This window comes from Pseudophryne corroboree, chromosome 7 (assembly GCF_028390025.1).
Source record: "Pseudophryne corroboree isolate aPseCor3 chromosome 7, aPseCor3.hap2, whole genome shotgun sequence".
Taxonomy (NCBI): domain Eukaryota; kingdom Metazoa; phylum Chordata; class Amphibia; order Anura; family Myobatrachidae; genus Pseudophryne; species Pseudophryne corroboree.
Genome location: NC_086450.1, coordinates 18,721,140 through 18,746,839, shown reverse-complemented (window position 1 = coordinate 18,746,839; position 25,700 = coordinate 18,721,140). Strand labels below are relative to the sequence as shown.

Below are 25,700 nucleotides of genomic sequence, written 5' to 3'. Positions count from 1 at the left end.
CTTTCATCCAATTTAGTATCAGCCCCTAAATGACAACTGGGGAGAAATTTACTGTAAATGGTTTTGGGCTGCGTTCCTAAATTGCCCCTTATCTACAGAAATTGCTAATTTACTAAGAAGCGTGTTGTGCTGAATCGTGTTGTCCGATGGTGATAGGAATGGTGTTGTTTCATTTTGGAGCTGTGTATTTCCAGCAACCAGCACTGGACTCTTACTAGGAGGGTGGTATTGCCACAGCCAGGGAAGGGGGACACTTGATGGGGTCCCCCAGCTAAAGCTAATGCAACATAGACATAAGATTTGAAATAAATATTACATACTGTAGTTACATAGTTAGTGAGGTTGAAAAGAGGCAAAGTGCCCATCGGGTTCAACCTGAATTCTGTGTTAAGCTGTGCACATGCTGAAGTAAGGGTTTAGCACCAATTGACAACTATGGTTCTTACCAATCCCAGATACATAATGTCACTATGTTATGAGCTATAGCCCTGGATACATTTTCCAGTTAGAAATTTTGTCCAATTCTTTTTACATTTATTTACAGAGTTTGCCATTATTACCTGTTTCGGCAGGGAGTTCCAAATCTTTTTTGCCCTTACCGTGAAGAACCCTTTCCTACATTGTGTACGGAACTTTCTCTCCTCTAGCCTCAACGAGTGCCCACGTGTCCTATTATTAAACAAATCCCCTGCTAACTCCTTGTAATGCCCCTTTACATATTTGAAGATATTAATAATGTCTCCTCTTAGTCGCCTCTTGTCTAGTGTATACATATGTAACCTAGTAAGCCTTTCCTTGTACTCCAGTGACTCTAACCCTTTAATCAATTTAGTGGCTCGCCTTTGAACTCTTTCTAGTTCCCCGATATCTTTTTTATAATATTGGTAGTGATATAAGTGATACAGTAATAATACAAGTAATGTATAACGTTGTGTAACCAGGAGGAGTTACCCTGGCTAGCAGTGCACACACAGTTACACAAGCTACAACATACTATAAGGCTGACACTTTAATAGCGGCTCTTACAGTGATGACCGGACTGTTGTTTCTTCCCATATGATGTAGAACCCTGATTATGTCGCCCTGTTTGTAGATTGGTCTGCCATCCGATAGAAAGAAGAAAATCTTTTGGATGGACTGCGGAATTCATGCTCGTGAATGGATTTCGGTGGCATTTTGTCAATGGTTCATTAAAGAAGTATGTAATTGTAACTGTTAGAGTTTCCAGTTGTGTTCCCCTGATATTGTCTGTCACTGACACGTCAAGAACCTTACGCAGTGCGGTGACATAACATGTAATAATATAATATAGAACTGATTGCCAATAGACAGATATTGGGCCGGATTCAGATGTGGTTGGAGGCAGTGGCGTCACAACCGGGGTGCAGGGGGTGCGGCCCGCACCCGGGTGTGTCACCCACCGAGGGGTGTCACCAAAGTGTCGGCTCCGGCTCAGTGACAGGAACATTAGGTGCAGTGCCCGGCTTCTGTCACTGTGAAGAAGCAGACACTGCAGTCTCCAGGGTCAGCCAGCACCTCCCGCACCCCCTTAGTCACGGAAACGGGGGTCGGGAAGCGTAGCCACGCCCATGTGCAGCGCAACCACGCTCCCATCTCGCAAAGCCATGCCCCTTCTGACGGCACCCGCGAAGACACGCCTATTATTGAGCAGGAGCCGCACTGGGTGTCAAACATGTAAGTGACGCCTCTGGTTGGAGGTGCTATTGCTGGCGCTTACATGGAAGCAGCAGCGATAGCGCTAATATGGTAAAGTAGCCGGCTGCGTCACGTCTCCTGCCGCATTACTGATGCAAGCTGCATCCTGGGATGCAGCATCAGATCATCTGCAACGATGCATGGGTTCTCCGCAGCTCCTACCAAGAGCCGGTCTTCCGACTGAGATCCTGGCCTCGTCACTCCCCACAACAGCGGCGACACGCCTCCATCTTGGGAAACGGAGGCCGTCACTGACCCCTCCCAGAGCCCCAAACAGCAGCAGACCGTCAATCACTGACAGTCTGCTGCCAATCTGCATCTGACGTTGGAGACTGCACATGGGCGTACCCGACAGCCGTACTTTGCGTCACGTCTCGCACCTTAAACCGCATCTGAATTAGGCCCATTGAATTTATTGTATATCTGCAACACTCTGACACTCACATTACTTTTGTACCGCCCCCTCTTTGTAGCCCTACAAGGTTTGATACTTACTGTAACTGAAGTGCGTGCTGGTCTGCGCAGCCGCAACTGCGTGCATTCACTCTCTGAGTGTACGCTGTGTATAACCACACAGAACACGCAATGCAGTAAGGAATACAGAGGGTCATTCCGACCCAATCGCACACTGCAGTTGTTCACAGCGGTGCGATCGGGTCAGTACTGCGCATGCGCCGGCACCGCAGAGCGCCAGCGTATGGCGTACAGGCAGAGGCGGTTGCTGGGCCGGAGGGGGAGGCACGGCGTCATTCCGACGCTGTTTTGTGGGCGTGGTCTGGCCAACGCAGGCGTGACGTCCCCCCACATGTCTGTGTAAGTGTTCGTAGCAGCACAGCTACGATCATGTCGGAATGACCCCCACAGTCACATCTCCACAGATTCCCGTGACTCTATTTCTGGAGAACAAAAAAGTAACATTACGTATGGAAACAGCGTCTAATGGTAAACGTCCGTCTTTACATTTGGATTTTTTTTTCATTTCAGATTCTTGAAAATTACAACAGCAACCCTGTGATCCACAAAGCACTTACACACATAGATTTCTATATTCTGCCTGTCCTAAATATTGATGGATTTATTTATTCCTGGACTACGGTAAGAATGTAATAAGAAACTAACAATAACTAATGTAGATTCATTAACATTTAACAGTTGTTAAAAAATTCTTTAATAAGATGATAACAATTTGTTCCCAGAATTCTGGTTTTCACATCGCTCTGAAGAGTACGGAGCCATCCCTTATCTTGGTGACACAGTGACGCTGTTAGTCTAAACTTTCTTGCAATATTTACCGCCACTTTGTAAATCTAGCACATGCAGTATTTAAATTCATAGAAACATAGAATCCATGTAAACTCTACGTCACCTGCTGTGGGGTGAGATATTGCTGTTTTAAACATAGACATGAACTCAAGATGAGCCAGTGGCCTTTAGAACTGTTATGTGATTAATTTTCATTGTTTTTTGGCTACCCACAGTTAATTCATATACATTACTTTATTTTGAATTTAATTTATAGGAACGTCTCTGGAGAAAATCGCGCTCACCGCATAACAATGGAACTTGCTACGGGGTTGATCTAAACAGAAACTTTGACACAAAGTGGTGCAGTAAGTTCATGACATAAGACAATGTTTTGCCTACAGTATGTGGAAGTACAAAAAAAATCACTCCCCCTGCAACTCCTTCATCCTAGAGAACCAGTTGCCTGGGAAAAAAGACGCATAGCTCAAAACATGTGCATTAAAAATAAAAGAGGAGCTTTCAGGCCGCACAGTTGAGCCATATTATGGCCTGTCATGCGCCTGAGGGTTGTAGGAAATGGTTTCCCTTGGAAAGAGATCTGATTGATCACTAGTTGATTAGGTTTCTCCCATTGCTTCCCTCCTCATATGAGACCAGCCTTGGTTCACAATGCTCCCTGTGTCCAATCTGTCCTGAAGATGTGGGATAGTCTAAACAAGAAATTGGATTTTACATCTTATCCTTCCCCCCTGACTCCCCTCTGGCATCATCTCCACTTCCCAATGGGTTTTATGACCTAATATAGATACCCCTGGACCACAGTGGGGATAACTAGATTTTTACCCATATATGAAGACTTTGCCCCCCCCCCCCCCTAAATTATGCAGCACTTTGTGAGAGATACTGCATGCAGACCACTCGTCACTTTGATTACTTGCAAATTTCCAATTTTGTACATTCCTTACCTAAATCTGGCAAATTCAGAAAATGCAACCCTTTTGAAGGCCTGTGTGTTTACGACCCAGGGCGATATCTTTGTTCTGTACTCTCTTTTGGCCAATTTGTCTTCTGAATTCAAAGAATCCTTTGTACAGGCCGGGGAACAAGATTTGGGGATAAGCCTGGAAAAAGACGATTGGTCAAGAATCAGATGTTGGGTTTCCAAAACATCTATCAATACCAACTTAACGGAAAATGCATACAACATGTACTCACCATGGTACATGGTATCATTTCCCAACATCTTCAGACTTATGTTGGAGATACTGAGGGCACAGTGGCTCATTTCTGCATGTCTGGTGGGATTGTCCTTTGATTACAACCTATTGGAATGAAATTCTTTCTCTTATAGGTAATATTCTCAATATACAGTATCTCCCGCAAAAGATCCCATTACACGTCCTGCTTTGTAAACCATTGAAATGGGTCTCAAAGCCCTTGAGTAAACTTTGTAGCCACATTTTTAATGCTGCTAAACTTTTAATTGCTGCACAAAGGAACCAACCTGCGGCTCCTTCCTTACACGTGGTACCCAACATAATTTGGTATGCCGCTGCAATGGAGTACATTACCACCCTGAACCACAACTCTGTGGATACATTTCATGATATTTGGAGTTTCTGGTACCTCTACTTCCATATACATATCCCCTTTACCTTGTAGTGTTACTGGACGCTCCCGGTTTGATACTTGGGTTTCTATTTATATCTCAACACCTTGTTTAATACACTTTGTAGTAGTAATTGCCTTCTCCCCCTCCCCCCTCCCCCTTGTGTTGTTTTATTGATGTAACATTCTATACTATATGAAACACAAATAAGTTGTACAATTGAAATGGATTTAGCACATCATTATTGTATTTCTAATTCGCAAATTATAAAATGTATTAGTTTATCTTATTGCATTCTGACACTTTCTTGCTATGTGATTGTTGTACATTTTTGCCTTTCGCTCTTATAAACAAAGAGATTACAAAAAAAAAATAAGAGCAAGTTGTGGCCAAAATGAGCTACAACTTGAGTACTCCTCCATCTCAGAACGGGGTCCTATGTGTGTTTCAAATAATTTTATGGAAAAGGTTTTCAACACTTCAAGTTGGCAATAATGTAAATTGATTTACAGAGAATAGATTTTAAACTAAAAACACATTTTTTTTCAAACCTTGAATAAATAGTCCAAATGCAGCAGAATCATTCTGTCTCATCATTCTGGTACAATGGTTGATCTAAGGATGGGTCCATTGAGTTCTGACCAAAAGACAATCTCTAGCCAAGCACTTAGCTGGATTTAGAAACAATCCTTTGTGTTATGTAATATAAACCTGCAAAGTAACAAATTCAAAAAAAATAATCTAGACTTTATCTTTGAATGTGGTCACACCTGTATCTGGAACTATGGACGGACCCTAGGCAAATGCCCACCTTCCATAGTCTGGACTTGTCTTGCTATTTTAATAAATCCCAAATGTTACTTTATGAATTATAGTGACACATTGTCGATTTTGCTCCATCTATAGCCTTATTAAGTATACCAATTGTATTTGGTCCTTGTATGAAATGAATTGTAATGTATCCGGCTAACCATTTTGTACATCTTTCCTTTTAGCAATTGGCGCATCCAATAACTGTAGCGCCATCAGATTCTGTGGAACTGGCCCAGCCTCAGAACCGGAGGTCCAAGCTGTGTCTCAGCTGCTGAGCAGTCTTAAATCTGATATCTTATGTTTCCTGACAATTCACTCATACAGCCAACTCATTCTCCTTCCCTACGGCTACACCACAAATGCTTCAGCCAACCATGATGAACTGGTAAGTTGCCAAATAGGTTTTTATCAAAGACTCTCTTTTGACCATTGCATAACTGGTGGAATTCACTGTGTGGGAGACATGTATCAAACATTGGAGGAGATAAAGTGGAGAGAGAGTAAAATACCAACCAAATAGCTCCTAAATGTATTTCTGCAGGCTGTGTTTGAAAATGACAGGAGCTGGTTGGTTGATACTAGAGATGAGCGGGTTCGGTTCTCTGAGAACCGAACCCTACTGAATTTCACTACCCGAGCCCGGATCCTAGCCGGCTCAGGTTTTCCCGCCTGACTCGGAAACCAAAATGAGGCAAAACGTCATCATCCAGCTGTCGGATTCTCGTGGGGTTTGGATTCCGTATAAGGAGTCGCGCGTCGCCGCCATTTTCACTCTGGAAATTGGAAAGTGTAATGAGAGGACGTTTCAGTGCTGTCTTGTGCTGCTCCATCCAGTGTAGTGTCTTATGCTGCATCAGTCCAGTCACAGTGGTGGTGTCCTCTGTTGCCATATGTCCAGTGTAGCTGTATAAGTCCAGTGCAGTGGTGCTGTGTTGTGCTGCATCACTACAGTGGTGGTGTCTTGTGCTGCATCAGTCCAGTCATGGTGGTGGTGTCCTCTGCTGCCATATGTCCAGTGCTGCAGCTGCTGTATAAGTCCAGTCCAGTGGTGCTGTGTTGTGCTGCATCAGTACAGTGGTAGTGTCTTGTGCTGCATAAGTCCAGTCACAGTGGTGGTGTCCTCTGCTGCCATATGTCCAGTGTAGCTGTATAAGTCCAGTGCAGTGGTGCTGTGTTGTGCTGCATCAGTACAGTGGTGGTGTCTTGTGCTGCATCAGTCAGTCACAGTGGTGGTGTCCTCTGTTGCCATATGTCCAGTGTAGCTGTATAAGTCCAGTGCAGTGGTGCTGTGTTGTGCTGCATCACTACAGTGGTGGGGTCTTGTGCTGCATCAGTCCAGTCATGGTGGTGGTGTCCTCTGCTGCCATATGTCCAGTGCTGCAGCTGCTGTATAAGTCCAGTCCAGTGGTGCTGTGTTGTGCTGCATCAGTACAGTGGTAGTGTCTTGTGCTGCATAAGTCCAGTCACAGTGGTGGTGTCCTCTGCTGCCATATGTCCAGTGTAGCTGTATAAGTCCAGTGCAGTGGTGCTGTGTTGTGCTGCATCAGTACAGTGGTGGTGTCTTGTGCTGCATCAGTCAGTCACAGTGGTGGTGTCCTCTGCTGCCATATGTCCAGTGCTCCTGTATAAGTCCAGTCCATTGCAGTGGTGCTGTATTATCCTGCATCAGTACAGTGGTGGTGTCCTCTGCTGCCATATGTTCAGTGTAGCTGTATTAGTCCAGTGCAGTGGTCCTGTGTTGTGCTGCATCAGTCCAGTGGTGGTGTCCCTGTGCTACCGTATATGTCCAGTGATACTACTGTATATGTCCAGCAGTATTGCCGTATAAATCCAGTGATACTGCCGTATAATTCCAGTGGTACTGGCGTATAAATCCAGCGGTACTGGCATATAAATCCAGTCCTGTGATACTGCTGTATATGTCCAGTGGTACTGCCATATAATTCCAGTGATACTGCCGTATATGTTCAGTGGTACTGCAGTATAAATCCAGTGGTACTGGTGTATAAATCAAGCCCAGTGATACTGCCGTATAATTCCAGTAGTATTGGCGTATAAGTCCAGTCCAGTGGAACTGCTGTATAAGTCCAGCGGTACTGCCGTATAATTCCAGTAATACTGCCATATAATGCCAGTGATACTGCCATATAAATCCAGTCCAGTGGTACTGCCGTATCAGTCCAGTGGTACTGCCGTATCAGTCCAGTGGTACTGCCGTATCAGTCCAGTGGTACTGCCGTATCTGTCCAGTGGTACTGCCGTATCAGTCCAGTGGTACTGCTGTATAATTTCAGTGGTACTGCCATATAATTCCAGTGATCCTGCCATATAATTCCAGTGGTACTGGCGTATAAGTCCAGTGATACTGCTGTATAAATCCAGTCCAGTGGTACTGCCGTTTAAATCCAGTAGTACTGCCGTATAAATCCAGTAAAACTGCCGTATAAGTCCAGTGGTACTGGCGTATAATTCCAATGATCCTGCCATATAATTCCAGTGGTACTGGCGTATAAATCCAGTGATACTGCCGTATAAATCCAGTCCAGTGGTACTGCTGTATAAATCCAGTAGTACTGCTGTATAAATCCAGTAGTACTGCCGTATAAATCCAGTGGTACTGTCGTATAATTCCAGTGATACTTATGCATAATTCCAGTGATCCTAGTGTATAGTTCCAATGGTACTGGCGTATATGTCCAGTGATACTGCCGTATAAATCCAGTCCAGTGATACTGCCGTATAACTCCAGTGGTACTGCCGTATAAATCCAGTGGTACTGCCGTATAATTCCAGTGGTACTGCCGTATAATTCCAGTTGTACTGCTGTATAAGTCCAGTCTAGAGGTGCTGCCATATAAGTTCAGTGGTGCTGTCCTGTGCTGTATATTATTTACTCCAAATTAAGGCGTTATTAATATTTAATCCAAATAATTTTCACAGGGTTTGCCCTGTGTGGTGTAGAGGTACACTCTCCTGTACAGTATATTGTTATATAACTCCAGAAAAATAATGGAGAACAAAAATTTGGAGGATAAAATAGGGAAGGATCAAGAACCACTTCCTCATAGTGCTGAAGCTGCTGCCACTACTCATGACATAGACGATGAAATGCCATCAACGTCGTCTGCCAAGGCTAATGCCCAATGTCATAGTAGAGGGCATGTAAAATTCAAAAAGCCAAAATTCAGTAAAAAGACCCCAAAAAATTAATTGAAATGGTCTGAGGAGAAACGTAAACTTGCCAATATGCCATTTACGACACGGAGTGGCAAGGAACGGCTAAGGCCCTGGTCTATGTTCATGACTAGTGGTTCAGCTTCACATGGAAGCCCTCATCCTCCCACTAGAAAAATGATAAGGGCAAAAGCACAGCGAAGAACTGTGCGTTCTAAGATGTTATCACAAATCTCCAAGGAGAGTCCAAGTGAGTCAGTGGTTGCGATGCCTGACCTTCCCAACACTGGACGGGAAGAGGATGGCTCCTTCCACCATTTGCATGCCCTCTGCAAGTGCTGGAAGGAGCACCCACATTCCAGTTTCTGATATTCAAATTGAAGATGTCACTGTTGAAGTACACCACGATGAGGATATGGGGTTGCTGTCGCAGAGGAGGAAGTTGACAATGAGGTTTCTAATGGTGATGTGGTTTGTTTAAATCAGGCACCAGGGGAGACACATGTTGTCCATGGGATGAAGAAGCCCATTGTGATGCCTGGGCAAAATACCAAAAAAGCCACAGGTGTCAAGCCATGTGTTGCCTCTGTCAATCTGTAATAAGTAGGGGTAAGGACGTTAACCACCTAGGAAAATCCTCCATTATACGTCACCTGCAGCACATTCATCAGAAGTCAGTGTCAAGTTCAGAACCTTTGGGTAAGAGCGTAAGCAGTCCACTGACACCTAAATCCCTTCTTCCTGTTGTACCCAAGCTCCTGCAAGCCACACCACCAGCTCCCTCAACATCAACTTCCTGCTCAGTCAGGAACGTCAGTAGTCCTGCAGGCCATGTCACTGGCAAGACTGAGGAGTCCTCTCCTAACCAGGATTCCTCCGGAGGATCCTTGAGTGGTATGCCTACTACTGCTGTTGCTGCCGCTGCTGTTGTTGCTGATGGGAGTCGATCGTCATCCCAGAGGGGAAGTCGAAAGACCACTTGTACTACTTCAACTAAGCAATTGACTGTACAACAGTCCTTTGTGAGGAAGATGAAATATGACAGCAGCCATCCTGCTGCAAAGCGGATAACTGAGGCCATGAAAGCTATGCTGGTGTTAGACGTGCGGCCAGTATCTGCCTTTAGTTCAGTGGGACTTAGAGAATTGTTTGAGGTAGTGTGTCACCGGTACCAAATCCCATCTAGGTTCCACTTCCCTAGGCAGGCGATACCGAGAATGTACAGAGACATCAGAAAAAGTGTCCTCAGTGTCCTAAAAACTGCAGTTGTACCCACTGTCCACTTAACCACGGACATGTGGACAAGTGGAACAGGGCAGACTAAGGACTATATGACTGTGACAGCCCACTTGGTAAATGCATTGCCTCCGGCAGCAACAACAGCAGTGGCACAGTAGCAGCATCTCGCAAATGTTCCTAGGCAAGCTACACTGTGTGTCACCGGTTTCCGTAAGAGGCACACCACTGACAAACTCTTACAGAAACTGAGGGACATCATCACACAATGGCTTTCCCCAATTAGACTCTTCTGGGCATTTGTGATATCAGACAACACCACCAATATTGTGTGTGCATTTCATCTGGGCAAATTCCAGCACATCCCATGTTTTGCACATACAATTAATTTGGTGGTGCAGAATTTTTTAAAAATTACAGGGGTGTGCAGGAGATGCTGTCGTGGCCTGAAAAATTTCGGGCCACTTTCGACATTCAGCCACCACGCGCCAAAGACTGGAGCGCCTTCAAACACTCCTGAACCTGCCCTGCCATCACCTGAAGCAAGAGGTGGTAAAGAGGTGGAATTCAACACTCTTTATGCTTCAGAGGATGGAGGAGCAGCAAAAGGCCATTCAGGCCTATACATCCACCTATGATATAGGAAAAGGAGTGGGAATGCACCTGACTCAAGCGCAGTGGAGAATGATTTCCATCTTGTGCAAGGTTCTCAAACCATTTGAACATGCCACACGTGAAGTCAGTTCATACACTGCCAGCTTGAGTCAGGTCATTTCCCTAATCAGGCTTTTGCAGAAGCAGCTGGAGAAATTAAAGGAGGAGCTAAGAAGGAGCGATTCCGCAACGTATGTGGGACTTGTGGATGGAGCCCTACATTTGCTTTGCCAGGATTCAAGGGTAGTCAATCTGTTGAAATCAGAGCACTACATTTTGGCCACCGTGCTTGATCCTAGGTTTAAAGCCTACGTTGCATCTCTTTCTGGCAGACACAAGTCTGCAGAGGTTCAAAGACCTGCTGGTGAGAAAATTGTCAACTCAAGCGGAACGTGACCTGTCAACAGCTCCTCCTTCACTTTGTCCCACAATTGGGGCTGCAAGGAAAAGGATAACATTTCCTAGCCCACCCGCTAGTGGTGATACAGGGCAGTCAGGAGTGAGTGCTAACATCTGGTCCGGACTGAAGGACTTGCCAACGATTACTGACATGTCTACTGTCACTGTATATGATTCTGTCACCATTGAAAGAATGTTGGAGGATTATATGAGTGACCGCATCCAAGTAGGCATGTCAAACAGTCTGTATGTATACTGGCAGGAAAAAGATGCAATTTGGATGCCCTTGCGCAAACTGGCTTTATTTTACCTAAGTTGCCCCCATCCAGTGTGTACTCCGAAAGAGTGTTTAGTGCAGTCGGTAACCTTGTCAGCGATCAGCGTAGGAGGTTACTTCCACAAAATGTGCAGAAGATGATGTTCATCAAAATGAATTATGAATTCCTCTGGGAAGACCGTTACCAGCAATTGCCTACAGAAAGTACACAGGGACCTGTGATGGTGGATTCCATTGGGGACGAATTAATACTCTGTGAGGAGGGGGATGTACACAGTGAAAGGGGTGAGGAATCGGAGGATGAGGATGAGGTCGACATCTTGCATCTGTAGAGCCAGTTTGTGCAAGGAGAGATTGCTTCTTTTTTGGTGGGGGCCCAAACAAACCAGTCATTTCAGTCGTGTGGCAGACCCTGTCACTGAAATTATTGGTTTGTTAAAGTGTGCATGTCCTGTTTATACAACATAAAGGTGGGTGGGAGGGCCCAAGGACAATTCCTTCTTGCACCTCTTTTTCTTCTTTGCATCATGTGCTGTTTGGGGCCTAGTTTTTTAAAGTGCCATCCTGTCTGATACTGCCGTATAACTCCAGGGGTACTGCTGTATAAGTCCAGGGGTACTGCCGTATAAATCCAGTGGTACTGCCGTATAAGTCCAGACCAGTGGTGCTGTATTGTGCTGCATCCGTCCAGTGGTGATATCTTGTGTTGCCATAAGTCCAGTGGTGGTGTCCTGTGCGGTACATTATTTACTCCAAATAAAAGGGTTATATACATTACTTATATTATTATCCAAATAATTTTGTACAGGGTTTGCCCTGTGTGGTGTAGGGGTACGCTCGCCTGTGCTGCATGTTATTATAATAGCGCCAAATAATAGGGTTATTATTATCCAAATTCATTTTACAGGCTTTGCCGTGTGTGTGTTTAGTTTAGGGGTACGCTCTCCTGTGCCACCAATATTGTGTGTGTATTACATCTGGCCAAATTCCAGCACGTTCCATGTTGTTTGTGCCGCGCACTTGGGTCGCTTAACTTAGTTACACAGCTACCTCATTGCACCTCTTTTTCTTCTTTGCATCATGTGCTGTTTGGGGACTAGTTTTTTTAAGTGCCATCCTGTCTGTAACTGCAGTGCCACTCCTAGATGGGCCAGGTGTTTGTGCTGCACATTTGTGTCGCTTAGCTTAGTCATACAGCCACATCGGTGCAACTTTTAGGCCTAAAAACAATATTGTGAGGTGTTCAGAATAGACTGGACATGAGTAGAAATGATTGCTATTGAGGTTAATAATACTATAGGATCAAAATTACCCCAAATTCTATGATTTTAGCTGTTTTTATGTTTTTTTCAAAAATCATCCAGATCCAAAACCAAAACACGAAAGGGTTGTTTTGGCAAAACCAATCCAGATCCAAAACACGAGCATGGAAACAGAACCAAAACACAAAACAGGAAAAGCGCCCGCCGCACATCTCTAGTTGATATTTTATCTTTCTCCACTCTATCTCACTCCAAGGTTTGATACATCTTCCCCTTACTGCACTTTTAACTTATTAGGAACCAGGAACAAGTGATCGTTCCAGGTGTCGCTAAGAGGGTTGCAGCAATAGGGCCACTACCAGCCTGAACACGCTGCATTCTGGGGCTTCAACCTGATTAATGTGTGCGTGACCAGGCTCTACCCTCTGGGGATCCGGTCTGAAGATCGAGACTGTCTAGGTCGACAGTGTTTAGGTCGACCACTATAGGTCAACAGTCACAAGGTCGACAGTTTCTGAAGGTCGACAGGGTTTCTAGGTCGACATGGGCTAGGTCGACATGTCAAAAGGTCGACATGAGTTTTTCAAATTTTTTCTTTTTTTGAACTTTTCCATACTTAACAATCCAAGTGGACTACAATTGGAACGGTAATCTGTGCCGAGCGAAGCACATGTCGACGTAGAAACCCTGTCGACTTTCAGACCCTGTCGACCTAGTGACTGTCGACCTATAGTGGTCAATGTAAACATTGTTGACCTAGACACTGTCGATTTCATGATCCACACCCATCCTCTGAACAGGATGTAGTTGGAATCCCCGCAGTCGGAATCCCGGCGGTCAAAATACCAATGCCGGAATCCCGACCATGAGGATAGCGGCAGTGCCGCCACAGCTATTCCCACTCCTGGGTGTCACAATACCGACACTGGGATCCCGAACCCTGAATATCCCGCTAGTCGGCATGCCGACCAACAGGGACTATTCCACGACACTAATAGAGTCGGAAAAGAACCTGTGGCAAGTGCAGCGAGCCACTGAGCCCCTTGCACGGCGATCACAGTAAGCTCGCAAGGGGCTTCATTGCACTATCCTCTCCCCCCCGCTGGCCATCTAACAGCTGGGATCCCAGCGTCAGTGTTGTGACCGGCGGTCTCCTCACCGGTCACACATACCCAACCCTCCCGGGCCACAGAATGGTGCTTCCAGCGCTGTTTAATATGCGAATGGGGCTGGGACTCAGGGTCGACACCAGTTAGGTCGACACCACTTAGATCGACACCAATTGGTCAACACACCTTAGGTCGACACCTGAAAAAGGTCGGCATGGAAAATACGTCGACATGAACGATGTCGACTTTGAAAAAGGTCGACATGGTGTTTTTTTTTTTTTTTTTAAATGGTGTTGTTTTCTCTGTAATGTGACCGGGAACCCCAATTACTGCTCCGTGTCCCATCACATGGCGAGCAAACTTCATGCAAGGTGCCTCGTTCCGCTACCACTACGCTCGGCACAGGTTACTGTTCCCAATTATAGTCCACGTGGATCGTAAAGTATGAAAAAGTGTAAAGAAAAAATGTGAAAAACTCACGTCGACCTTGTTCATGACTTATTGTCCGTGTCGGCCTATTTCAGGTGTCGACCTAAGGTGTGTCGACCAATTGGAGTCGACCTACGTGGTGTTGACCTAAGTGGTGGCGACCTGGAGTCCGGATACCTATGCGAATGCTGTATTCTGAACTAATTTAGACAGGTGGTATCCAAATATTTGATTTTTGGATGAAATGAACCTCACACTTGCGAACAGAGAGGAAAATGTGATAGACTAAAGCATTATACAATGTACCACAGTATATGGGTGAGATTAGATTAGAGAGATTAAGACATTAGCCCATTAAACGCAAAATATCATTGGGTGAACAATAGCAACCTCCTACTTATGTCTGCGACACTGACTTCTGATTACCTCCCACGTTACTTCCCCATACTGGAGACTCAATGCGGTGACATCAGTACTACCTAACCCCCTTGGTCCCAAACCAAAAGAACAAATTGCATTGTCCAAGGGATCACTAACAACAGGATATTTATTTTGAGGTATAAGACAAAATCATATATTAACCATCTTTCATTTTCAAATATTTATTACAGATGGCCGTAGGGCTGAATGCCACTACCGAAATAGCGAAGCTTTATGGTACACAATATAAAGTTGGATCATCATCTAAACTACTGTGTAAGCTTCTACAACAAGATAATGATGATAAATCTGGACACATATTATTATAGCCTGAAATATTAACTATTTTGTGTAGTATTTGTACTTATATTATTATTACTAGCTGTTCTACCCGTTCTTCGCACGGGAGTTTCTGATTTTTATGGCTGTAAATATAAATGAGTGTTAAAAATTAGATAAATCTATAGAGATGTTAATTTGAGACGTCTTAATTTAAGTAAATATTAATCCATGGTTCTTGGCATTACCCGAGGAGCCCCCGTAGCAGATACGGTAAAAAGTGAGAGGAACATTTTTGTGTTTTATTAAATTCTACACACTGGAGGTGCAATCCAAATTTTGATCTGATTGTCCGTTTGGGTGTTATCGTTCACGCAATGCAAGCCACACATCGGTAATGACGTCATTATGTAAACCCCCTGTTCATCCCCTTAGGGGAGGTTTATTAAAATTCTAATTAAGTAGTTTTCCTATTTCCCACCAGAAGAATACCTGTGTTACATTTCATCTTCCTGACATATCGGGAAGTAAGAGAATTAGTGATGAGTGAGTGAGTGAGTGAGTGAGTGAGTGAGTGAGTGAGTGAGGGCTTTCGTATATATATTTTCGTATATATAGAAGATTATTATTAATAAAAATAATAATAATAACAATAATAAACTTTATTTATAGGGCACCATAAGTGGTCAGCAACACCATACATAGGGAAAACAATAATACAGTACAGGGTTAAAAAGTACAGTACAGAGAGTTGTACAATGCCATAGACAAGTAACAAATATCACTACTACTCTCAATACAGCCACTGTTGCAATGGGTGCAATGTAAATATTCAGAGTAATCCGAAACCTGTACGCTAAGGTGCAGAGAACAGTTCTAATGTGGCTAAAGAACAGAAAACAACTTTGGAGTGGAGTCCGGAGGCAGAGAGCCCAAGGAGGAGGTGTAGAGTGTAGCTGGTGTGTAAGCGAAGTAGGAAATGAGAACAAGAGGGAGATTACAGGACCCTCCTGCTCATGGATCTTAAAGGGAAAGGGTGAGACAAATGGAAGACATTAGGAGTGAGCCAGTATAAAACTAAGGGCAAGATGTGATAGTAGGAAAGTTGGAGGGTGCAAGAAGGTGAGGTAGACTATGTGGTGATATGGTTTAATGGTGGACAGATGGGTTTTCAGTGCCTGCTTGGAGCAATGCAGGCTATGGATGGTGTAATAGATAAAGGAAAAGTCTTGGATTCTGGAGTGAGATGTGGTAACCAGAAAGGAGGAAAGGTGACCGTCATTGGCAAACCAAAGAAGGTGTGAGGGAATGTGCATGGATCTCAGGATGGAGATGTAGGGAGCATTGGAGTTTGAGAAGGATTAGTACATGGTGGTGAGGAGTTTGAAGAGGATTCTGTAAGGGAAGGGGAGTCAGTGAAAGACTTGGTGAATGTGGAGTGGCAGGAGAGGAAGATAAGTCTAGCTAAAGTATAGATTGTAGAGAGCAAGATGACAGAGGAGAGTCCAGTTAGGAGAAGGATGAGTGTGTGGACAATGGTTTTGGTGACTTCCTAGGAGAGGAAGGGTCTGATGTGAGCAATGTTGCAGAGCTGGAACAGATAGGATAGGGAATTTGTTTGAATGTGACAGTTGAAGGAAAGGGAAGAGTCAAGAATGGCTCCCAATCAGTGGCGTTGGGGAACAGAGGTTATAGAAATGGTATCGACAGTGATAGAGAGGTTGGGAGAAGAGGAGACTCTAGAAGAAGCGAAGAAGATGAATTCAGTTTTGACAATGTTGACAAAGCACTCTGACATCCAGGAGGGGATGACAAAGAGGCAACTGGAGACCTTTGAGAGATAGAGTTGATACTGGAGGCCAATGAGTTCACCCAATGAGGAAGTGTAGAGAGGAAAGAGCAGAAGGCCAAGGACAGAACCCTGGGGTATACCAACAGGAATGATGGATTGGGGAAGATGGAAGCAGAAGTAGAACCAGAGAAGGAGTGGTTGGTGAGGTAGGAGGAGAACCAAGAAAGAACGGTGTCAGAGAGACCAATGGTCTGAAGGGTGTGCAGTGGGAGAGGATGATGCATGGTGTCATAGGCCACCGATTGGTCAAGGAGGATGAGGAGAGAGAAGCGGCCCCTGAATTTGGCAGAGAAAAGATTGTTGGTGACTTTGGCCAGGACAGTTTCAGTGGAGTGGAGGGGGCATAAACCAGATTGGAGGAGATCATGGATAACAGTAAAGATTTATAACTAAAGGATACAATCACAACCTGATAATTCCAGTTTATGTTGCTTCCAGTGTTGTACTGTAGCTATTTCTTGTGAATAGATTATGTTACTGAATGAAAAAGAAAGATCCTAAAGGAAGTCGGTTAAACCATGTTTTGTTGCTGGGGGGATGCCCTATTGTGACCTTATTGCACAGGCTGTGTGGAGGTAGCGTGATCTGTGATGGGGCAGTGTGATGTGTACAGGGAACCTGTGTGGAAGTAATGTTATTTGTGTGGGGAGCTGGAGAGTGGGCATTGTGATCTGTGAGTAGGGGTCTGTGTGTGTGGGCAGTGTGATCTTAGGGGGAAGCAGTGTGAGTGAGTCTATAAAGCTATGGGGGCCATAAGAGGGGGAGCACAAAAAGAAATTCTTGCCCTGGGCTCCACTTGGTCTAGAACTGGCCCTAAAGGTTTATTACCATCTACATGGGGGCACCAGAGTCTTTGCCCAGGGTGACAGAAAGTCTAGCTTTACTCCTTTTATATTCAGAATCCACTCACAGTAAAAAAAATATTCCAGTAAAATTAATTTTACAAAAAAGTCAAAATGAATACCCTCTGACTGCCCCACTTTGACGGGACATTCTTGATTTTGGAGGATTGTTCATCCAGATTTGCAAAAGTGAAATTACTGTACAGTAGGTCCAAAACTCGCAGTAGAGCACAAAATCGAAACATTAAAAAGATTAATTATACCACAGCATTGGGGGTATGTGAGGCATTAATAACAAAACATGTGGGATATCTATAGTAATTATAAGGGAAAAATAAACTACTTGCTAATACCTGTTTTATTTTCATTGACAGATAGCACTTCTGGCTCCTCACAGGATTGGGCTGCCGATCTGGGAATTGATCTAGCATACACGTTTGAGCTTAGAGATAATGGTACATATGGATTTATACTTCCTGAAGAGCAGATCAGACCTACGTGTGAGGAGACCACAGCTGGAATTTTGTACATTGTCGACTACATCAATGAAAAACATTTTCCCAATGCAGCAAATATGTTGTTGGCCACTTTGTGGCTTTATTTAAGCCCAATTTATTTATTATTTTAATAATAGTAGTAATAACTCATATGTGGATTATGCTGTTTGTAGTTACCGGCTAAACAGAAACATGTAAAAGACAATGTTTTACTTAAACTCCCTAAGGGTTCAAATCTGTCATTAAGCTCCCTTTAATAATTAAACGTAGCAAAAAAGACTTATCTCATAATATAACAACACATTATAACTGGAGTTGGAGTTTCAAATTGGGACACATTTATTTTGACATATGATCTATTATTTTTATGAAGATGCTAGCGTGGTGGCGAAAAAAGGGGAAAAAAAAACTAACGGGACAGCAACACGCATTGAATAACACAATCATTGGCGCTCAATGCTCCCCAATACAGGTCAGCAGGCCCGGGCGGGTGGAGTCAAAATCTCCCAGTCAGGGCAATAGGCCTAATATTTATAGTAGTTTTCGAGGAGAGCGCACCCAAGATTTTTAGCCAATCCAGATCTAAGCCTAAAAGTTGCCTATTGAGGCCTATCCTGACCCTTTACCTGGAGATAAGAATTTCTGAACTCTTGTCCTGTCCACCCTGACCCTTGCACGTATCACAGATCCCTGGAGTACAATGAGCATCGTGGTTTGTAACGAACATTCCAGTCGCACGGCCGAACGCAGGAAGATTGACATGAAGTGGGCGTTTCTGGGTGTCAACTGACCATTTTCAGGGAGTGCTTAGAAAAACGCAGACGTGGCAGAAAAAACGCAGGCGTGGCTGGGGGTTCGCTGGGCGGGTGTGTGACGTCAAAAGCCGTCCCTCCGTCGTTAGAATCAACGCACATGAAGAGTAACTACAGGGCTGGTCTTGTTTTGCACAAAAAGATTTTGCAGGCGCTCTGCTGCACAGGCGTTCACACTTCTGCGAAGAGAAAATACACTCCCCCGTGGGAGGCAGCATAGCGTTTACACGGCTGCTAAAAACTGCTAGAGAGCGATCAACTCGGAATGACCCCCAATATCCTGAGCTGTCCAGTTTTCACGTCTCTGGACTCAGTGACATCTTTAACCTCATCCATAGATATGCCTCCTTTTCCTGTCTGTATTTATCTTTGGGTTGCTTCCCATAGACCACCACCTCCACTTCCACAAACCTCATTTACACTCTCTTTTCTCTGTGATAAATTCACATATTTACAGATACAGTATGTGAAATGAGTAGTTTATACATATATCTAAAATGTAAAAATATTTTTTAATTCATATATTTACACTAAGAATGCCATTTATGAGGTAAATATTGTAAGCAACATACATTTACTCTTAAATAGGTATAGAGTGAGGGAAAGGGTTAACGTGGTTCATATATCTATGCTGAAAATTACATGTTGAAGTGCCTAAATTTATTTACAGCGATGTGAATGTAGTTTTAAATGCATTTAATGCTGACTGTAGGGCTTCACGGGGCTTCTAATGGGTTAATGTGCTGGTAGAAAGCTCTAAAAGGGCTCGTGTGCACCCCCCACCTGTCAATCACTGTCTGTGAGGTAACTGCCGGAGTTTTTGGTGGGAAAAGAGCTGTTCATGATAGGTGACAGAGGGGTCATGTGACTCGGGATCTGGGGTTTGTACAGAGCTTTCAGCAGTGTGGTTGGGGTGAGACTAAAGAGTCTATTTACCAAGCCTTAGATGGAGATATGGAGATAAAGTGGACGGAGATAAAGTACCAGCGAATCAGCTCCAAACTGCCATGTGACAGGCTGTGTTTGAAAAGTGACAGTTAGGAGCTGGTTGGTTAGTACTGTAACTCCGTCCACTTTATCTCCATCTAAGGCTTAGTAAATAAACCCCTAAATCTTGTTGATATGTTACATATATGTATTAGACCGTTACATCTCTAACTATATATGAAATTGTTGCCATAGAAATCTTTATGGACTAAACTAAGCATTAAACTTTACTCATTGAAGAATGTGGATTCAGATTGGTTGTTAGTTTTTCAGTATTATGTCATATGCGCTACCTATTACAAAGTGTAAGGGGGTTTGGTGTAACACTGGATTGGGCTGTCCCAAGTGGGTCCATATTACATTACCACCTACCGATACTTGGATTGGAGATACTGATAGGTCAAAGTACCCCCTGAATTGGAGGCTATGGGTGGGTACCCGTTGGACAACAAGGTAATCGGTAACCTAGAGTCCCTTTGTAGGTTAAAGGGGATTGGGGGGGGGGGGGGGGGCGTTGCAGAAGGATTTGCTTTCTTAAAAAGATTGACATACTTATTTGAGGCTTCCCACAATGTTAAGGGCTCCTCCGCACAGACATTTAATTTACTTGTTTTAAGCATAGACAGAACCATGAACTGTGTCCTCAGTCCTCATATCATGTCCTAGCATACTCCCTGTCCGGTACTAACAGCCAGTGGACCTACAGTATGTCCATTTGTTTGGTACATCCATAAGCAGATTGGGATTCATCTTACCAGAACCGTAAACCAGACTTTTTGGAGCTCTGTGCCAGAAAGAGAATTGGTTCCAGACCCCCCTCATTTTTCCAATAGGGACATAAGGTACATGCCTCAGAGGCATGACAAAACTGATCCCAGAGAAAGCGCCCATGCTATGATTCCCCTTCGAAAGTGTTAAGTCATGGCCTTTCTTTTGTTCCGACCGTGAACTTTTGTTCCAACCTTGATGGCTTTATAGAGAAAAAACGAGAAATACCGCCTTAACAGGCAATTAAGACTGCATGAACATTTTAAAGGTGGTAAATCCCAAATACAGTCTGTATCGAAAGAAAGGGAGATTCCACCGCAATTATATAGTTTATTACCTAGATCCTCGTTTAACCCCATTTCTAATAGCTCGTCAATAAAGACCTTTTCACGTATGCTGAGCAAAAGTGTAAATGAACTTGGTTTATTTATTAAGGCTAAATCCAAGGAGAATGATATATCTATTGATGAGTTTAATGCACTCCAGACTTTATCCACATACACTAATATCACAATTCGCCCCTCGGATAAATGCGGGGCAATTGTGATACAGGATATGTATATGTATAAAAGGGAAATCAAAAGACAGCTCTCTGATGTGGGGGTTTGCAGGATGCTTAGCGGTGACCCTACTTTGTCCCTTAAAAAGGATTTATACAATTGTTTGGATAGGGCAGTTAAAAATAGCTTTATATCGAAGTCTTTGAGTGAAGCATTGATCCCAAAATGTCCAGTTTCTCCATTGATTTGTACATTACCCAAAGTCCAGACGGACAGTCGATGTCCACCAAGTCGTCCTATCTTTAGTGCCTAAGGCTCCTTGTTTCAACATTCCTCAGTGTATATGGATTTACTATTGCAACCCTGTGTAGTGGGGCATCTTAATCACGTCATGGATACTACACAATTTTTAAATAAATTGGCTGAAGGATATCCCACTGGACAGTTTTTGTGTGTAGTATTGATATAGCCATCCTCTACACAGTTATTCCAATTGCATATGGTCTTTTTGCTGTCCTTAGATTACTCACTGATAACCCCTTATATATTGGTCCTAATATTGATGTGGTTATTGAGTTGTTGGAATTACTTTTTTATGATGGGAGGTTCTATCTACAGACCTCTGGGTGTGCGATGGGGTCCAGTGTGGCCCCATCGTACGCTAATTCATATATGTGTTATGTGGAGGATGAGATCCTTAGTGATGTCAGGATGTCTGGCAATATTAAATTCTATGCTAGATACTTAAATGATCTCTTTTTGATCTGGACGGGTACTTGTGATCAATTTATAACATTTATGACATCTTATCCTCTCCAGCCCGACAGCTGTTTCGGTGTTCATCCACCTTCTACTGGGGGCATATCTACAGGGGGCATATCTACAGGGGGCATACCTACAGGGGTCATAACTACTGGGGTCATAACTACAGGTGGCATATTTATTGGGGGCAATACTACATGGGGACATTACTACTGGGGGCACTACTAATGAAGGCATTGCATAGGTGGCACTTCATAGGGGGCACCACTTCTGGGGACATAAGAGGCACTAATCCTGGGGACACTGCATAAAGGGCACCAATACTATGGGCTGTACATAAGTGGCACTACCACTGTGGGCACTACCACTACAGTGGGCATTGCATAAGGGGCACTACTACTGTGGGCATTGTATAAGGGGCACTATTACTGTGGGCATTATGTGTATTTGGGGTGCTACTACTGTGGGCTTTGTGTATAAGGGGCACTAATGTGTCTCATAACATGTATAAGGAACACTACTATGTGGTGTAATATGAATAAATTGTGCTACTGTGCAACGTAATTTGAATTGGGGGATACTATTGGGTGACCATGCCCCTTTCTTTTTGAGACCACGTGGGAATATGAGTTCCACCACCTCTCTAGGACCACTTTAAGCATTGATATTATCCAAAAGTAGAGATGTGCGCCGACCCTCATTATTTGGATTTGTTGTTGGATCTATAGCTCTCTCATGTTTTGGATCTGTATTTGGTTTTGCCAGAACTGCTCTCTTGTGTGTTTCGGTTTTGGATCTGTATTTTTGCCAAAATAAATCATACAAACAGCAAAAATCTGGGCCTGGTTTGTTCCTACAGTGTTATTGACCTCAATAACATTCATTTCCACTTACTTCCAGTCACCTTTGACTACCTCACAGCTCACAATATTGTTTTCATCCACTTTAGGCCAAAGACTGCATCGAGCCGGCTGGTTACTAAGTGACAGAGAAGCAGCAAAAACACATGGCAGTTTATAGCACATCTATGAAATATTGCCACACAGCAGTGGCAGAAATGAAAAGTGGTGCAAGATGGAATTGTTCTTCCCCTCCCCACCCTTATGTTGGTTATTAAAAAGGACATGCACCGTTTAACAAACCAAGCACTTCAGTGACAGGGAGTGAGACTTTTGTGGCTGAATTACAGTACATGCTTTGTTTGGGCTCCCACAAAACATTTTTTTGGAAGGACTAGCTCCGACCACTAATGAGGAGGTTGATGATGAGGGTGTTAATTACATTATAATCTTGTGCAATAAATTTTATGAACTCGCCGCAAATGACATAAGATGGAGGAGTTGCCTAGATGGCTAACGTCCCTACCTCTACTAACTTTGTCTTCACAAATGGAGCAGATGCCTTCAGAAACTTTGTCAAGATTTGGGTAAAACTGATCCTACACCCAAGAGGTGGCTTTTTTGGTCTTCTGCCCAGGCCTCACAATGGCTTACTTATTATCACAGGCAAGAACTGCAGCCACTGGTGGCTGACTTACACAAACATCATCATCAACATTCAGTTTGGAGTTACGGTCATTTTGCACACATATTGTCCTCATCCTGTTCCACTTCCACACATGAATCCTCAATTTCTATTATGCCGTCATCCTCACCATCTTTACTTGTACTGCTCCCCACATGTGCAGATGGTGCAGAAATGATGGAAGGAGGTGAAAGAAGTTTCTCTATGAGGACAGTGTGAGAAATGTCAGACTCACATAGCTAACGTGGACACCCCTAAACGTTCTGAATGCTCAGTTTGTTCTACTGCTTTAGTGGCATAGGCATTTCTATAATGGGCTTACAATGGGAGAGAACAGAAGGCTCTTGTGTGGGCGCACTCTTGAGAAAAAAAGTTGATAATGTATGAAAATCTAGAAAATGCTAAAGACATAACTTTTATTAACATTGTTAAAACGAAAATACCCTTCCCAAAGATCTATGAAACAAATTTGCAAAAATATTAAAATTGTTCTGGTCTCTTTATTTCAAAGAGTATTTGGAAAGGTTGTAGACATGGAATTGTCATACCCCCATTTCCCCTGACCAGTACAAGGTTTCTGTATTGATGGAACCGGGGGTTGGTCAAAACACAGTTTTTATAAGGGAAGTCCAAATAAATAGACTATGAATAACTAGAATGGCAATCAGCGGTCACCACTCTAGGGATTATACACCTGAATTACATATAAATGCCATATTTACAGGCAAAAATTACAGGCATCATAATATAGTCAAAAAACTGTTAATGTTGTAAACACTGTGATGGAGAAATACAGATTAGAATTAGTCGTGATACTGCTGTTGGTGTTTTTTATCACATAAATGAGAAAATTAATTCCTGATCTACAACACCAGGTATTCGCAGGCAGTCGCCTATCCTGATACTAACCTGGCCCAACGCTGTTTAGCCCCCCCCCCCCCCCCCCTCGTGTGGCTCCGTCCACACAGTCCCATCATGGCATTATCCTAATACACCTGTTCAGCTTCCCTGGCTTTCTGACTGATTGGAGATTCGTAAGCCCCCACTATCTTGTGGACTTATGCCACAGATAGCAACATTCCATTTAGGGAGATTCATATTAATTAATTTTTTCCCTTATTACACATGTTATTTTTCAGTGTGATTATTTTGTTGTCAAGGGGTTTCTCCTTTATATGAGCTAAATATTCAATTTCTTTTCTAACTGAGGCCAGGACAGCGTCACTATTATTGTTATCTTCTACATATACATAACAATTGATTGGCATCAATATATTTTTTTAGATTCATTTTTCCTCTTGTAAACACTTACATTTTTGCAGTATATATTTTTTCTTTCTATATAGGGACAACCTTTTCATGTCCTTTCATGTGTTTTTTCATGCTCTTGGCATGATCACAACCTTGCCCTGTGAAATTTATTTACAAAGCCCCATATCATCTATATTACATAACTGACATATGTTGCCTTTATTTGTATTCTACCCAATACTGTTAGAACCTGTTTATATTATATCATATATTTCTTATTGTGTCAAGGGACACACCATCTTTTTAACAATTTCATGTATATGTTATAATAAGATTCTCAATCACACCAGCATTTAAGGGTGAGACACCAGGGAATCTTTTGCCATTACTATTGGAAGATCTAGTCTTCAGAAATTACATTTCGTGTAGTAGCAAAATCCTTGTATTATCTTGCTAAAGTTATTAACCTAATATATGCGTTATCTAACTAACTGATTATTATATTCTTTATTCACTAATTTCGTGGACTCTCATTCATGATTCCCGGAACATTGTACCACAACAGTGGGAATCTTTGAACCGGGTCTAACGTGGAAAGCAGATCCACATATTTTCACCAACCTTTTTCTTATTCTCCATCTCCTCTCTGTTTTCTCAATTTCTTATTTCCTATATAAGTGCACTCTCATTGGCGTACATATAAATCTCTACTACCATACCACGCTGTCAGCACCCGATCTCGTCCGATCTTGGAAGCTAAACAGCGTTGGGCCAGGTTAGTATCAGGATAGGCGACTGCCTGCGAATACCTGGTGTTGAAGATCAGGAATTAATTTCCTCCTTTATGTGATAAAAAACACCAACAGCAGTATCACCACTAATTCTAATCTGTATTTCTCTGACGTCCTAGTGGATGCTGGGACTCCGTCAGGACCATGGGGAATAGCGGCTCCGCAGGAGACAGGGCACAAAAGTAAAAGCTTTAGGATCAGGTGGTGTGCACTGGCTCCTCCCCCTATGACCCTCCTCCAAGCCTCAGTTAGGTTTTTGTGCCCGGCCGAGAAGGGTGCAATCTAGGTGGCTCTCATAAAGAGCTGCTTAGAGTAAAAGTTTTGATAGTTTTCTTATTTTCAGTGAGTCCTGCTGGCAACAGGCTCACTGCAACGAGGGACTTAGGGGAGAAGAAGTGAACTCACCTGCGTGCAGGATGGATTTGCTTCTTAGGCTACTGGACACTAGCTCCAGAGGGACGATCACAGGTACAGCCTGGATGGGTCACCGGA

At 43.4% G+C, this 25,700-nt stretch overlaps 1 protein-coding gene and 1 pseudogene across 1 annotated transcript in view; both read left to right on the top strand.

The window, feature by feature from the left end:
• LOC134943272 (carboxypeptidase O-like) overlaps window positions 1-19,858 on the top strand; it is a 37,304-nt gene extending 17,446 nt beyond the window's left edge. Inside the window, exons 6-11 of the mRNA XM_063932212.1 lie at window positions 1,094-1,198; window positions 2,701-2,811; window positions 3,236-3,326; window positions 5,566-5,768; window positions 14,535-14,619; window positions 17,691-19,858. Of these exons, the coding sequence (XP_063788282.1) occupies window positions 1,094-1,198; window positions 2,701-2,811; window positions 3,236-3,326; window positions 5,566-5,768; window positions 14,535-14,619; window positions 17,691-17,944 (849 nt within the window). The 3' untranslated portion in view covers window positions 17,945-19,858. The remainder of the gene's footprint in view (window positions 1-1,093; window positions 1,199-2,700; window positions 2,812-3,235; window positions 3,327-5,565; window positions 5,769-14,534; window positions 14,620-17,690) is intronic.
• Window positions 19,859-25,122: 5,264 nt separating this feature from the next.
• LOC134946254 (5S ribosomal RNA) lies at window positions 25,123-25,241 on the top strand (annotated as a pseudogene).
• Window positions 25,242-25,700: the final 459 nt, after the last annotated feature.